Source organism: Hydractinia symbiolongicarpus, chromosome 2 (genome assembly GCF_029227915.1).
Source record: "Hydractinia symbiolongicarpus strain clone_291-10 chromosome 2, HSymV2.1, whole genome shotgun sequence".
In the NCBI taxonomy this organism is placed as follows: Eukaryota; Metazoa; Cnidaria; class Hydrozoa; order Anthoathecata; family Hydractiniidae; genus Hydractinia; species Hydractinia symbiolongicarpus.
In genome coordinates, this window is record NC_079876.1 from 11,360,288 (window position 1) to 11,377,801 (window position 17,514).

The 17,514-nt window shown below is 43.7% G+C and overlaps 1 protein-coding gene across 1 annotated transcript; it reads right to left on the reverse strand.

The window, feature by feature from the left end:
• Nucleotides 1-8,932: 8,932 nt before the first annotated feature.
• On the reverse strand, nucleotides 8,933-13,267 carry LOC130629764 (uncharacterized protein K02A2.6-like). Its single transcript, XM_057443102.1, has one exon. It carries the CDS (start codon nucleotides 13,265-13,267, stop codon nucleotides 8,933-8,935), a length of 4,335 nt encoding a protein of 1,444 aa, XP_057299085.1.
• Between the last annotated feature and the right edge of the window lie 4,247 nt (nucleotides 13,268-17,514).

The window sequence follows — 17,514 nt, forward strand, 5'->3', positions numbered from 1 at the left end:
TTGCCAGATATTTGCACGCCCAGAACTGTAGGTGGTACAGAATAATTCAGGCATTCATACCTGATTTTTTCTGTACCCCCTATGGCGTTATCAGATATTTGTACGCCCAGAACTGTAGGGGGGTACAGAATAATTCAGGCATTCATACCTGATTTTTTCTGTACCCCTTATGGCGTTACCAGATGTCTGTACGCCCAGCACTGTAGGGGGTACAGAATAATTCAGGCATTCATACGTGATTTTTTTTGTACCCCCTATGGCGTTGCCAGATGTTTGTACGACCAGCACTGCAGGGGGTACAGAATAATTCAGGCATTCATACGTGATTTCATCTGTACCCCCTTTGCCGTTGCCAGATACTTCTACGCCCAGAACTGTAAGGGGATACAGAATAATTCAGGCATCCATACCTGATTTTTTCTGTACCCCCCATGGCGTACCCAGATATTTGTACGCCCAGAACTGTAGGGGGGTACAGAATAATTCAGGCATCCATACCTGATTTTTTCTGTACCCCCTATGGCGTTGCCAGATATTTGCACGCCCAGAACTGTAGGGGGTACAGAATAATTCAGGCATTCATACCTGATTTTTTCTGTACCCCCTATGGCATTGCCAGATATTGTACGCCTAGAACTGTAGGGGGGTACAGAATAATTCAGGCATTAATACCTGATTTTTTCTGTACCCCCTATGGCGTTGCCAGATATTTATACGCCCAAAACAGTAGGGGGGTACAGGATAATTCAGGCATCCATACCTGATTTTTTCTGTACCCTTCATGGCGTTGCCAGATATTTGCACGCCCAGAACTGAAGGGGGGGTACAGAATAATTCAGGCATTCATACATGATTTTTTCTGTACCCCCTGTGGCGTTGCCAGATATTGTACGCCTAGAACTGTAGGGGGGTACAGAATAATTCTGGCATCCATACCTGATTTTTTCTGTACCCCCCATGGCGTACCCAGATATTTGTACGCCCAGAACTGTAGGGGGGTACAGAATAATTCAGGCATCCATACGTGATTTCTTTTGTACCCCCTTTCCCGTTGCCAGATACTTCTACGCCAAGAACTGCAAGGGGGTACAGAATAATTCAGGCATTCATACCTGATTTTTTCTGTACCCCCTGTGGCGTTGCCAGATATTGTACGCCTAGAACTGTAGGGGGGTACAGAATAATTCAGGCATCCATACCTGATTTTTTCTGTACCCCCCATGGCGTACCCAGATATTTGTACGCCCAGAACTGTAGGGGGGTACAGAATAATTCAGGCATCCATACGTGATTTTTTCTGTACCCCCTATGGCGTTGCCAGATATTTGCACGCCCAGAACTGTAGGAGGTACAGAATAATTCAGGCATTCATACCTGATTTTTTCTGTACCCCCTGTGGCGTTGCCAGATATTGTACGCCTAGAACTGTAGGGGGGTACAGAATAATTCAGGCTTTCATACCTGATTTTTTCTGTACCCCCCATGGCGTACCCAGATATTTGTACGCCCTGAACTGTAGGGGGTACAGAATAATTCAGGCATCCATACGTGATTTTTTCTGTACGCCCTATGGCGTTGCCAGATATTTGCACGCCCAGAACTGTAGGGGGTACAGAATAATTCAGGCATTCATACCTGATTTTTTCTGTACCCCCTATGGCGTTGCCAGATATTGTACGCCTAGAACTGTAGGGGGGTACAGAATAATTCAGGCATTAATACCTGATTTTTTCTGTACCCCCTATGACGTTGCCAGACATTTATACGCCCAAAACTGTAGAGGGGTACAGAATAATTCAGGCATCCATACCTGATTTTTTCTGTACCCTCTATGGCGTTGCCAGATATTTGCACGCCCAGAACTGTAGGGGGGTACAGAATAATACAGACATTCATACCTGATTTTTTCTGTACACCCTATCGCGTTGCCAGATATTTGCACGCCCAGAACTGTATGGGGTACAGAATAATTCAGGCATTCATACCTGATTTTTTCTGTACCCCTATGGCGTTGCCGGATAGTGTACGCCTAGAACTGTAGGGGGATACAGAATAATTCAGGCATTAATACCTGACTTTTTTTGTACCCCCTATGGCGTTACCAGATATTTGTACGCCCAGAATTGTAGGTGGGTACAGAATAATTCAGGCATCCATACCTGATTATTTCTGTACCCCTTATGACGTTACCAGATGTTTGTACGCCCAGCACTGTAGGGGGTACAGAATAATTCAGGCATTCATACGTGATTTTTTTTGTGCCCCCTATGGCGTTGCCAGATGTTTGTACGACCACCACTGAGGGGGTACAGAATAATTCAGGCATTCATACGTGATTTCTTCTGTACCCCCTTTGCGTTGCCAGATACTTCTACGCCCAGAACTGTAAGGAGGTACAGAATAATTCAGGCATCCATACCTGATTTTTTCTGTACCCCCATGGTGTACCCAGATATTTGTACGCCCAGAACTGTAGGGGGGTACAGAATAATTCAGGCATCCATACCTGATTTTTTTTGTACCCCCTATGACGTTGCCAGATATTTGCACACCCAGAACTGTAGGGGGTACAGAATAATTCAGGCATTCATACCTGATTTTTTCTGTACCCCCTATGGCGTTGCCAGATATTGTACGCCTAGAAATTTTGGGGGGGTACAGAATAATACAGGCATTAATACCTGATTTTTTCTGTACCCTCTATGGCGTTGCCAGATATTTGCACGCCAAGAACTGTAGGGGGGTACAGAATAATTCAGGCATTCATACCTGATTTTTTCTGTACCCCCTGTGGCGTTGCCAGATATTGTACGCCTAGAACTGTAGGGGGGTACAGAATTATTCAGGCATCCATACCTGATTTTTTCTGTACCCCCCATGGCGTACCCACATATTTGTACGCCCAGAACTGTAGGGGGATACAGAATAATTCAGGCATCCATACGTGATTTTTTCTGTACCCCCTATGGCGTTGCCAGATATTTGCACGCCCAGAACTGTAGGGGGTACAGAATAATTCAGGCATACATACCTGATTTTTTCTGTACTTCCTATGGCGTTGCCAGATATTGTACGCCTAGAACTGTAAGGGGGGACAGAATAATTCAGGCATTAATACCTGATTTTTTCAGTACCCTCTATGGCGTTGCCAGATATTTGCACGCCCAGAACTGTAGGGGGTACAGAATAATTCAGGCATCCATACCTGATTTTTTCTGTACCCCCTATGGCGTTGCCAGATATTTGCACGCCCAGAACTGTAGGGGGTACAGAATAATTCAGGCATTCATACCTGATTTTTTCTGTACCCCCTATGGCGTTCCCAGATATTGTACGCCTATAACTGTAGGGGGGTACAGAATAATTCAGGCATTCATACCTGATTTTTTCTGTACCCCCTATGGCGTTGCCGGATAGTGTACGCCTAGAACTGTAGGGGTGTACGGAATAATTCAGGCATCCATACCTGATTTTTTCTGTAGCCCCCATGGCGTACCCGGATATTTGTACGCCCAGAACTGTGGGGGGGTGCAGAATTTTTCAGGCATCCATACCTGATTTTTTCTGTACCCCCTATGGCGTTGCCAGATATTTGCACGCCCAGAACTGTAGGGGGTACAGAATAATTCAGGCATTCATACCTGATTTTTTCTGTAACCCCTATGGCGTTGCCAGATATTGTACGCCTAGAACTGTAGGGGGGTACAGAATAATTCAGGCATTAATACCTGATTTTTTCTGTACCCCCTATGACGTTGCCAGACATTTATACGCCCAAAACTGTAGGGGGGTACAGAATAATTCAGGCATCCATAACTGATTTTTTCTGAACCCTCTATGGCGTTGCCAGATATTTGCACGCCCAGAACTGTAGGGGGGTACAGAATAATTCAGGCATCCATACCTGATTTTTTCTGTACCCCCCATGGCGTGCCCAGATATTTGTACGCCCAGAACTGTAGGGGGTACAGAATAATTCAGGCTTTCATACGTGATTTCTTCTGTACCCTCTTTGCCGTTGCCAGATACTTCTACGCCCAGAACTGTAAGGGGGTACAGAATAATTCAGGCATCCATACCTGATTTTTTCTGTACCCCCCATGGCGTACCCAGATATTTGTACGCCCAGAACTGTAGGGGGGTACAGAATAATTCAGGCATCCATACCTGATTTTTTCTGTACCCCCTATGGCGTTGCCAGATAGTTGCACGCCCAGAACTGTAGTGGGTACAGAATAATTCAGGCATTCATACCTGATTTTTGCTGTACCCCCTATGGCGTTGCCAGATATTGTACGCCTAGAACTGTAGGGGGGTAAAGAATAATTCAGGCATTAATACCTGATTTTTTCTGTACCCCCTATGGCGTTGCCAGATATTTATACGCCCAAAACAGTAGGGGGGTACAGGATAATTCAGGCATCCATACCTGATTTTTTCTGTACCCTCCATGGCGTTGCCAGATATTTGCACGCGCAGAACTGTAGGGGGGTACAGAATAATTCAGGCATTCATACCTGATTTTTTCTGTACCCCCTGTGGCGTTGCCAGATATTGTACGCCTAGAACTGTAGGGGGGTACAGAATAATTCAGGCATCCATACCTGATTTTTTCTGTACCCCCCATGGCGTACCCAGATATTTGTACGCCCAGAACTGTAGGGGGGGTACAGAATAATTCAGGCATCCATACGTGATTTTTTCTGTACCCCCTATGGCGTTGCCAGATATTTGCACGCCCAGAACTGTAGGAGGTACAGATTAATTCAGGCATTCATACCTGATTTTTTCTGTACCCCCTGTGGCGTTGCCAGATATTGTACGCCTAGAACTGTAGGGGGGTACAGAATAATTCAGGCTTCCATACTTGATTTTTTCTGTACCCCCCATGGCGTACCCAGATATTTGTACGCCCTGAACTGTAGGGGGTACAGAATAATTCAGGCATTCATACCTGATTTTTTCTGTACCCCCTATGGCGTTGCCAGATATTGTACGCCTAGAACTGTAGGGGGGTACAGAATATTTCAGGCATTAATACCTGATTTTTTCTTTACCCCCTATGACGTTGCCAGACATTTATACGCCCAAAACTGTAGGGGGGTACAGAATAATTCAGGCATCCATACCTGATTTTTTCTGTACCCTCTATGGCGTTGCCAGATATTTGCACGCCCAGAACTGTAGGGGGGTACAGAATAATTCAGATCATTCATACCTGATTTTTTCTGTACACCCTATCGCGTTGCCAGATATTTGCACGCCCAGAACTGTAGGGGGTACAGAATAATTCAGGCATTCATACCTGATTTTTTCTGTACCCCTATGGCGTTGCCGGATAGTGTACGCCTAGAACTGTAGGGGGATACAGAATAATTCAGGCATTAATACCTGACTTTTTTTGTACCCCCTATGGCGTTACCAGATATTTGTACGCCCAGAATTGTAGGTGGGTACAGAATAATTCAGGCATCCATACCTGATTATTTCTGTACCCCTTATGACGTTACCAGATGTTTGTACGCCCAGCACTGTAGGGGCTACAGAATAATTCAGGCATTCATACGTGATTTTTTTTGTGCCCCCTATGGCGTTGCCAGATGTTTGTACGACCAGCACTGAGGGGGTTCAGAATAATTCAGGCATTCATACGTGATTTCTTCTGTACCCCCTTTGCCGTTGACAGATACTTCTACGCCCAGAACTGTAAGGAGGTACAGAATAATTCAGGCATCCATACCTGATTTTTTCTGTACCCCCATGGTGTACCCAGATATTTGTACGCCCAGAACTGTAGGGGGGTACAGAATAATTCAGGCATCCATACCTGATTTTTTTTGTACCCCCTATGACGTTGCCAGATATTTGCACGCCCAGAACTGTAGGGGGTACAGAATAATTCAGGCATTCATACCTGATTTTTTCTGTACCCCCTATGGCGTTGCCAGATATTTATACGCCCAAAACAGTAGGGGGGTACAGGATAATTCAGGCATCCATACCTGATTTTTTCTGTACCCTCTATGGCGTTGCCAGATATTTGCACGCCAAGAACTGTAGGGGGGTACAGAATAATTCAGGCATTCATACCTGATTTTTTCTGTACCCCCTGTGGCGTTGCCAGATATTGCACGCCTAGAACTGTAGGGGGGTACAGAATAATTCAGGCATCCATACCTGATTTTTTCTGTACCCCCCATGGCGTACCCACATATTTGTACGCCCAGAACTGTAGGGGGATACAGAATAATTCAGGCATCCATACGTGATTTTTTCTGTACCCCCTATGGCGTTGCCAGATATTTGCACGCCCAGAACTGTAGGGGGTACAGAATAATTCAGGCATACATACCTGATTTTTTCTGTACTTCCTATGGCGTTGCCAGATATTGTACGCCTAGAACTGTAGGGGGGTACAGAATAATTCAGGCATTAATACCTGATTTTTTCTGTACCCTCTATGGCGTTGCCAGATATTTGCACGCCCAGAACTGTAGGGGGTACAGAATAATTCAGGCATTCATACCTGATTTTTTCTGTACCCCCTGTGGCGTTGCCAGATATTGTACGCCTAGAACTGTAGGGGGGTACAGAATAATTCCGGCATCCATACCTGATTTTTTCTGTACCCCCCATGGCGTACCCAGATATTTGTACGCCCAGAACTGTAGGGGTTACAGAATAATTCAGGCATCCATACCTGATTTTTTCTGTACCCCCTTCGCCGTTGCCAGATACTTCTACGCCAAGAACTGTAAGGGTGTACAGAATAATTCAGGCATCCATACCTGATTTTTTCTGTAGCCCCCATGGCGTACCCGGATATTTGTACGCCCAGAACTGTGGAGGTGTACAGAATAATTCAGGCATCCATACCTGATTTTTTCTGTAGCCCCCATGGCGTACCCGGATATTTGGACGCCCAGAACTGTGGGGGGGGTACAGAATATTTCAGGCATCCATACCTGATTTTTTCTGTACCCCCTATGGCGTTGCCAGATATTTGCACGCCCAGAACTGTAGGGGGTACAGAATAATTCAGGCATTCATACCTGATTTTTTCTGTACCCCCTATGGCGTTCCCAGATATTGTACGCCTAGAACTGTAGGGGGGTACAGAATAATTCAGGCATTCATACCTGATTTTTTCTGTACCCCCTATGGCGTTGCCGGATAGTGTACGCCTAGAACTGTAGGGGTGTACAGAATAATTCAGGCATCCATACCTGATTTTTTCTGTAGCCCCCATGGCGTACCCGGATATTTGTACGCCCAGAACTGTGGGGGGGTACAGAATATTTCAGGCATCCATACCTGATTTTTTCTGTACCCCCTATGGCGTTGCCAGATATTTGCACGCCCAGAACTGTAGGGGGTACAGAATAATTCAGGCATTCATACCTGATTTTTTCTGTAACCCCTATGGCGTTGCCAGATATTGTACGCCTAGAACTGTAGGGGGGTACAGAATAATTCAGGCATTAATACCTGATTTTTTCTGTACCCCCTATGACGTTGCCAGACATTTATACGCCCAAAACTGTAGGGGGGTACAGAATAATTCAGGCATCCATACCTGATTTTTTCTGAACCCTCTATGGCGTTGCCAGATATTTGCACGCCCAGAACTGTAGGGGGGTACAGAATAATTCAGGCATCCATACCTGATTTTTTCTGTACCCCCCATGGCGTACCCAGATATTTGTACGCCCAGAACTGTAGGGGGTACAGAATAATTCAGGCATTCATACGTGATTTCTTCTGTACCCCCTTTGCCGTTGCCAGATACTTCTACGCCCAGAACTGTAAGGGGGTACAGAATAATTCAGGCATCCATACCTGATTTTTTCTGTACCCCCCATGGCGTACCCAGATATTTGTACGCCCAGAACTGTAGGGGGGTACAGAATAATTCAGGCATCCATACCTGATTTTTTCTGTACCCCCTATGGCGTTGCCAGATATTTGCACGCCCAGAACTGTAGGGGGTACAGAATAATTCAGGCATTCATACCTGATTTTTTCTGTACCCCCTATGGCGTTGCCAGATATTGTACGCCTAGAACTGTAGGGGGGTAAAGAATAATTCAGGCATTAATACCTGATTTTTTCTGTACCCCCTATGGCGTTGCCAGATATTTATACGCCCAAAACAGTAGGGGGGTACAGGATAATTCAGGCATCCATACCTGATTTTTTCTGTACCCTCCATGGCGTTGCCAGATATTTGCACGCCCAGAACTGTAGGGGGGTACAGAATAATTCAGGCATTCATACCTGATTTTTCTGTACCCCCTTCGCCGTTGCCAGATACTTCTACGCCAAGAACTGTAAGGGTGTACAGAATAATTCAGGCATCCATACCTGATTTTTTCTGTAGCCCGCATGGCGTACCCGGATATTTGTACGCCCAGAACTGTGGGGGTGTACAGAATAATTCAGGCATCCATACCTGATTTTTTCTGTAGCCCCCATGGCGTACCCGGATATTTGTACGCCCAGAACTGTGGGGGGGGGGGGACAGAATATTTCAGGCATCCATACCTGATTTTTTCTGTACCCCCTATGGCGTTGCCAGATATTTGCACGCCCAGAACTGTAGGGGGTACAGAATAATTCAGGCATTCATACCTGATTTTTTCTGTACCCTCTATGGCGTTGCTGTTAAAAACTGAGGACACGTGTGTTCAACATAATCTATTCTCAAAAATAATAATATTTACAGTTCTTCTTTCGTACTTTTTTCGACATGCTCTCCATCGTATAGCGTGTACTCCATTAAAGTGTGTATTCGCTATAACATCTTCCCCTGAAACAGCAAAACAAAAGAGAAGCAACTTGTCCTATACATAACATAAATTTCTAACATAACTACGTGTCTGTCTAAACGTCTGTCGAATTGCTATCTACAGATGTCTTGAAAGTTCATTGGTTAGTGTGTTTTCCATTCTTGTATTGGTCTTCTATATCGTTTTGGATATGTCTTTCTCGACTGCGGTTCTTTCGACGTTCGCTGTGACGCAGAGTTGTTTGTCATGGTTGTTTTAGAAGTAGATTTGGGGCCGCTATTCTCAAGTTCAGGTCTGTGAACGGTAAGATGGTGTTCCTCATCATCCTCATCCTCAGTGTCTATTTTTATTGGCACATGTTTGGCAGTATCTGGAATTGGTTTGAAATGAGATATGTTGCGGGTGATCTGGTGTTCTGTTTCCTTATTCATCGCAGTGATCATCGTTCCTTTGATATCAGTAACGTGGTATGGATTCGGATTGAAAGGAGGTGTCACTTTGTTTATCTTTTTCTGTTTCACCAGAACGCGGTCACCGATGTTTAGTTCTTGTTCTTGTGTGTATCTGTTGTTATCGGCATATTCTTTTGCTTTTTGTTTACTGTCTTGGTCATTTTTGTTTAACTGTAGTTCGATGGAGTCGTCAACTTTGCTAAAAAAGTCGGGAATAGCACATCGTATTTTGCGATTATACATAAGGTCGGCTGGAGGAATATTTGTTGTAGAATGAGGTGTTATACGGTACGCCATCAAGAAGTTCTGCACTTCTTCGACGTACGACTTGTTTTCAATGTGTGCTGTACAGATTATTTTCGTCAATGGTAACATGAATCTCTCGACCTCGCCATTCGCTTGTGGCCATAGGGGCGTAACCCTCCTATGATATATTCTCCTCTTTTCCATATATCTTTTCACTTCACTGGAACGAAACGGCGGTCCGTTATCGGAAACAAGTGTTTCCGGATTTCCAAAGTGTGCAAAGGTATCGTTACAAATGTTGGTGAAGTTCTTTGCTGTGGTATTGTTTGTGAATGCCACTACAGGATATCTACTCCGCTGATCTATCATTACTAAGGCATACTTATTGTCAGGGAGCGGTCCCAAGTAATCTGCGTTGACTGTTTGCCATATACGAGCCGGTAATTCTGTTGGCTGGATGGGTGGTAGCTTAGATTTCTTGCTGACAGATTGACATGGAATGCAGTTGTTTACTTCATCTGTTACTAGTTTGTCCATGCCGGTGAACCAAACTTTACTTCGCAGAAGGGCTTTTGTTTTTGATAATCCCTGATGACCAACGTGGGCAAGTTTAACTACTGTACGGTGGTATATTCTTGGTAATACAATTCGTTTGTCCTTCAGTATTAGATTCTGTTCTGAATTCAAGGTTAAGGAATCTTTTATTTTGTGGAAGTGTTTTAATAACTTTTTTTCGTCTGATTCTGGAGCTTCTTCCAGATGTCGCCATTTGTTTGTGCTAATGATTAATATCAATTGTTTTAATGCTGGGTCAGCTAGTGTGGCGGTTTTTATATCATTAATGTCTAAAGCGTTTGGTGTTGCGTACGACGTGAGAAAATTAACGTGTTTTTCGATGTATTTTGTATCTGTGCCAATAGACGTTGGATTTCGGCTTAGGTAGTCACATATGTTATCTGCAGAACTGACGTAATCTGTTTTAAAGTTGTACCTCTGTAGTCGCAACATCATTCGTTCAATTCGCGGGGGCGGTGTTGATTTGGGATTGTTCAGTATATTTACTAATGCTTTGTTGTCGCTAAAAAGTGTGAAGTGCTTTCCGTAAAGGTACAAATTGTTTTTTTCACATGCATAAGTCGCTGCTAAACATTCCCGTTCTATCTGGGAGTAATTCATTTCCGGTTGCGTAAGTGATCTTGAAGAGTAAGATATCACATCTATGTCATTTTTCTTACAATTTTTTTGAAGTAGGATCGCTGAAATTCCCACTGGGCTTGCATCGCAGAACAAGAGTGTTTCTTTGTTTTCGTCAAAGTATGACAGACACGACTCTTCGGATAATGTTGTTGTCAAAGTTACAAACGCTTCTTGGCATTCTGTATTCCACTCAAATTTTACATCTTTTCGCGTTAAACGTCGGAGAGGATAAGTAATGGTACTGTAGTTCGGAATGAATCTTTTTAAATAATTAATCATCCCCAAAAAGCTTCTTAATGATTTGACGTCTGTAGGTCGGTTGACGTTTAAAAGACCGTTAATTTTTGTCGGACTTGGTCTCATCCCCTCTGCTGAAAACACATAGCCGAAATACTCAAGGTTATGTTGGTCAAACAAGCATTTGTGTAGGTTTAATGTTATTCCCTTATCCGATAGTGTCTTAAACACTTGTGTCAAGATTCTGTCATGTTCTTCTGTCGTTTTTGCGTAAACTAGTATGTCATCGGCAATATTGTCTGCACCGTTTATGTCTGAAAGTATTGATTGGATCGTATGTTGTAGTTCCTCTGAAGCACTATTTGCACCAAATGTTAATCGTTTGTATTGCATAATTTTGTCTTGTGTGCGGAACGCTGTTATATATCTGCAAGACTCGTCTAGTTCTAACTGGTGGAATGCTGCGTTAAGGTCTAGTTTAGTAAAGTGTTTGCTGTCCTGAAGTTTTACAAGTAGGTCGTCAACAGTAGGCGTGGGATAACGTGTTCTTACTATCGCTCTGTTTGCGCATCTCATGTCGAGACATATGCGAATACCGTTATTGCCCTTGGGTACGACAACAATTGGGTTGACCCACGGCGTCGGTTGTCCCTTAACTTCCTCTATAATATCTTGTTGCTGTAATTTTTCTATCTCTGCTTTCACTTTCTGTCTTAGTGCAAATGGGATACGTCGTTCCGCCTGTGTGACCGGTGTCACTTTCTCGTCAATATGTAGTTTGACCTTATAATCCGTAAATTTGCCGATCTTATTGCTAAAAAGCTTCTCTTTGTAAACTTCAATCAACGCACGTAATCTAGTAGGTGGTTGAACTTTTTGGGCATGTTTTGTTTTGCTCTCCCTCGTGCTGTTTTTTGTTTCCACGTTAATCTTATATGCCGCATTGTTTGTGTTTCTAGATTTATCTGGTTTCTTTTGAGGAATCGCGTCATCCTTTGGCATAATTATTAATTTTAATTCGAGGGCAGTTTTGCCGTTTAAAAGATTTTTGTGGTCAGTGTTAATTACATAAAAATCTTTTGTTGTAAGGCGGTGCTTATTTTCGATAACGAGGTTAATTTTTCCGAGGACTTTTAATTTGGGTTCGTTCGAGCCGTATGTGATCACCTTGGTGGCTGTCTTTTGTAAGCGAAGTTTCCCGCCACAATTTTCGTTCACTTTGTGAAATGTTTTTGTGTTCAAAATATTCAAAGCAGAACCGGTATCTATTAAGAATCGTGTGGGTGTGACCCCTTCTACCTTCACTTTTGTATAAAATCTTTCTATAGAATTTACTGACGCATAATCTTTGATCTCACTATTCTCAACGCAAACTGAAACTTTTGACTCATAGTGTGTATTTGAATTAGAACGGACACTAGCAATACAGTTATTGTTGTTGTTGTTAGCATTCCCCGCGGTAGATAACATAAATAGATTTAAACTGTTCACATTTTCGGCACCAGAGTCAGAGGAATCAGAAGTAGCCGTATTGTTGTTCACGAAGCGCCTTCCTCGAGATATCGGACCCCTAGCACTACTTTTGCAGCAACGGGCAAAATGACCGATCTTGTGGCATTTATTACATTCTTTCCCTTCGGCCGGACATGCCTGAGAATGTGGGTAGTCGTTCCCACATCTATAACATGTTTTATAGTTATCTTTTCGGCTACTGCTATTCCCTCTGCTCGACAAGTTCTTACCTCTGAGTGTTTCCAGTTTCTTTGTAAGTCGGTTAATTTCTTCCTGTGGATTCATCGAACGCTCTACATCATCGGCTTGTTGATCTGCATCCTCCAAATGTTTTCCATAAATCAATAAGTCTGCTAAACTAATTGCTGTATTCTTAAATGCGTGTTTACGAATTTTGCTGTTATGAGTAGATAACACAATTTGTTGTTTAAGCTCTTTGTCCAAATTTGTTCCAAAGTCACATTTATTCGCCTGCTGTTTCAACCGTATATAAAACTGATGAATGTTTTCGTCGGGGTGTTGTTTTAGTTTTCTAAATGCATACACTTCATAATCGATGTTTTTCTTAGGTGAAAAATATCCATCAAATATTGTAATGGCGTTTGCAAACGTTTCATCTGTACCTGGTATTAAAAGATTGTCGTATATGTCATACGCCTCTTCACCAATGTAATTAAGCAATAAGGCTAATTTCTGCTTGTCTTCTTCAACGTTCAGAGCGACGCACAAGTTTAAAAAACGTTTCTTATATTTTTCCCATCGAGTTGAGATTGTAGTAAAATCATCCGTATCAAACTTTGGAAAAGTTGGAAGGTTTAAAGTTGAAATAGCCATAGTTTGTAATACACACGAATTACACCAAGATTAATTTCTTCTGATAATGAAGTAAATTTCTGTTGTTGTTTAGGATCTTTCGTTAAAAATATAATTTCTCGTCGCCAATGTTAAAAACTGAGGACACGTGTGTTCAACATAATCTATTCTCAAAAATAATAATATTTACAGTTCTTCTTTCGTACTTGTTTTCGACATGCTCTCCATCGTATAGCGTGTACTCCATTAAAGTGTGTATTCGCTATAACAGTTGCCAGATATTGTACGCCTAGAACTGTAGGGGGGTACAGAATAATTCCGGCATCCATACCTGATTTTTTCTGTACCCCCCATGGCGTACCCAGATATTTGTACGCCCAGAACTGTAGGGGTTACAGAATAATTCAGGCATCCATACCTGATTTTTTCAGTACCCCCTTCGCCGTTGCCAGATACTTCTACGCCAAGAACTGTAAGGGTGTACAGAATAATTCAGGCATCCATACCTGATTTTTTCTGTAGCCCCCATGGCGTACCCGGATATTTGTACGCCCAGAACTGTGGGGGTGTACAGAATAATTCAGGCATCCATACCTGATTTTTTCTGTAGCCCCCATGGCGTACCCGGATATTTGTACGCCCAGAACTGTGGGAGGGGTACAGAATATTTCAGGCATCCATACCTGATTTTTTCTGTACCCCCTATGGCGTTGCCAGATATTTGCACGCCCAGAACTGTAGGGGGTACAGAATAATTCAGGCATTCATACCTGATTTTTTCTGTACCCCCTATGGCGTTCCCAGATATTGTACGCCTAGAACTGTAGGGGGGTACAGAATAATTCAGGCATTCATACCTGATTTTTTCTGTACCCCCTATGGCGTTGCCGGATAGTGTACGCCTAGAACTGTAGGGGTGTACAGAATAATTCAGGCATCCATACCTGATTTTTTCTGTAGCCCCCATGGCGTACCCGGATATTTGTACGCCCAGAACTGTGGGGGGGTGCAGAATATTTCAGGCATCCATACCTGATTTTTTCTGTACCCCCTATGGCGTTGCCAGATATTTGCACGCCCAGAACTGTAGGGGGTACAGAATAATTCAGGCATTCATACCTGATTTTTTCTGTAACCCCTATGGCGTTGCCAGATATTGTACGCCTAGAACTGTAGGGGGGTACAGAATAATTCAGGCATTAATACCTGATTTTTTCTGTACCCCCTATGACGTTGCCAGACATTTATACGCCCAAAACTGTAGGGGGGTACAGAATAATTCAGGCATCCATACCTGATTTTTTCTGAACCCTCTATGGCGTTGCCAGATATTTGCACGCCCAGAACTGTAGGGGTGTACAGAATAATTCAGGCATCCATACCTGATTTTTTCTGTACCCCCCATGGCGTACCCAGATATTTGTACGCCCAGAACTGTAGGGGGTACAGAATAATTCAGGCATTCATACGTGATTTCTTCTGTACCCTCTTTGCCGTTGCCAGATACTTCTACGCCCAGAACTGTAAGGGGGTACAGAATAATTCAGGCATCCATACCTGATTTTTTCTGTACCCCCCATGGCGTACCCAGATATTTGTACGCCCAGAACTGTAGGGGGGTACAGAATAATTCAGGCATCCATACCTGATTTTTTCTGTACCCCCTATGGCGTTGCCAGATATTGTACGCCTAGAACTGTAGGGGGGTAAAGAATAATTCAGGCATTAATACCTGATTTTTTCTGTACCCCCTATGGCGTTGCCAGATATTTATACGCCCAAAACAGTAGGGGGGTACAGGATAATTCAGGCATCCATACCTGATTTTTTCTGTACCCTCCATGGTGTTGCCAGATATTTGCACGCCCAGAACTGTAGGGGGGTACAGAATAATTCAGGCATTCATACCTGATTTTTTCTGTAGCCCCTGTGGCGTTGCCAGATATTGCACGCCTAGAACTGTAGGGGGGTACAGAATAATTCAGGCATCCATACCTGATTTTTTCTGTACCCCCCATGGCGTACCCAGATATTTGTACGCCCAGAACTGTAGGGGGGGTACAGAATAATTCAGGCATCCATACGTGATTTTTTCTGTACCCCCTATGGCGTTGCCAGATATTTGCACGCCCAGAACTGTAGGAGGTACAGAATAATTCAGGCATTCATACCTGATTTTTTCTGTACCCCCTGTGGCGTTGCCAGATATTGTACGCCTTGAACTGTAGGGGGGTACAGAATAATTCAGGCTTCCATACTTGATTTTTTCTGTACCCCTCATGGCGTACCCAGATATTTGTACGCCCTGAACTGTAGGGGGGTACAGAATAATTCAGGCATCCATACGTGATTTTTTCTGTACGCCCTATGGCGTTGCCAGATATTTGCACGCCCAGAACTGTAGGGGGTACAGAATAATTCAGGCATTCATACCTGATTTTTTCTGTACCCCCTATGGCGTTGCCAGATATTGTACGCCTAGAACTGTAGGGGGGTACAGAATAATTCAGGCATTAATACCTGATTTTTTCTTTACCCCCTATGACGTTGCCAGACATTTATACGCCCAAAACTGTAGGGGGGTACAGAATAATTCAGGCATCCATACCTGATTTTTTCTGTACCCTCTATGGCGTTGCCAGATATTTGCACGCCCAGAACTGTAGGGGGGTACAGAATAATTCAGGCATTCATACCTGATTTTTTCTGTACACCCTATCGCGTTGCCAGATATTTGCACGCCCAGAACTGTAGGGGGTACAGAATAATTCAGGCATTCATACCTGATTTTTTCTGTACCCCTATGGCGTTGCCGGATAGTGTACGCCTAGAACTGTAGGGGGATACAGAATAATTCAGGCATTAATACCTGACTTTTTTTGTACCCCTATGGCGTTACCAGATATTTGTGCGCCCAGAATTGTAGGTGGGTACAGAATAATTCAGGCATCCATACCTGATTATTTCTGGACCCCTTATGACGTTACCAGATGTTTGTACGCCCAGCACTGTAGGGGGTACAGAATAATTCAGGCATTCATACGTGATTTTTTTTGTGCCCCCTATGGCGTTGCCAGATATTTGTACGCCCAGAACTGTAGGGGGGTACAGAATAATTCAGGCATCCATACCTGATTTTTTCTGTACCCCCTTCGCCGTTGCCAGATACTTCTACGCCAAGAACTGTAAGGGTGTACAGAATAATTCAGGCATCCATACCTGATTTTTTCTGTAGCCCCCATGGCGTACCCGGATATTTGTACGCCCAGAACTGTGGGGGGGGGGGGGGGGGGGTACAGAATAATTCAGGCATCCATACCTGATTTTTTCTGTACCCCCTATGGGGTTGCCATATATTTGCACGCCTAGAACTGTAGGGGGTACAGAATAATTCAGGCATTCATACCTCATTTTTTCTGTACCCCCTATGGCGTTGCTAGATATTGTACGCCTAGAACTGTAGGGGGGTACAGAATAATTCAGGCATTAATACCTGATTTTTTATGTACCCCCTGTGACGTTGCCAGACATTTATACGCCCAAAACTGTAGGGGGGTACAGAAAAATTCAGGCATCCATACCTGATTTTTTCTGTACCCTCTATGACGTTGCCAAATATTTGCAGGCCCAGAACTGTAGGGGGGTACAGAATAATTCAGGCATTCATACCTGATTTTTTCTGTACCCCCTGTGGCGTTGCCAGATATTTGCACGCCCAGAACTGTAGGGGGTACAAAATAATTCATGCATTCATACCTGATTTTTTCTGTACCCCCTATGGCGTTGCCAGATATCGTACGCCTAGAACTGTAGGGGGTACAGAATAATTCAGGCATTAATACCTGATTTTTTCTGTACCCCCTATGGCGTTGCCAGATATTTATACGCCCAAAACAGTAGGGGGGTACAGGATAATTCAGGCATCCATACCTGATTTTTTCTGTACCCTCTATGGCGTTGCCAGATATTTGCACGACCAGAACTGTAGGGGGGTACAGAATAATTCAGGCATTCATACCTGATTTTTTCTGTACCCCCTGTGGCGTTGCCAGATATTGTACGCCTAGAACTGTAGGGGGGTACAGAATAATTCAGGCATCCATACCTGATTTTTTCTGTACCCCCCATGGCGTACCAAGATATTTGCACGCCCAGAACTGTAGGGGGTACAGATTAATTCAGGCATTCATACCTGATTTTTTCTGTACCCCCTATGGCGTTGCCAGATATTGTACGCCTAGAACTGTAGGGGGGCACAGAATAATTCA

What these genes read in the sequence shown, in the direction of transcription:
- LOC130629764 (XM_057443102.1), bottom strand. Translation starts at nt 13,267, where the DNA reads ATGGCTATTTCAACTTTAAACCTTCCAACTTTTCCAAAGTTTGATACG.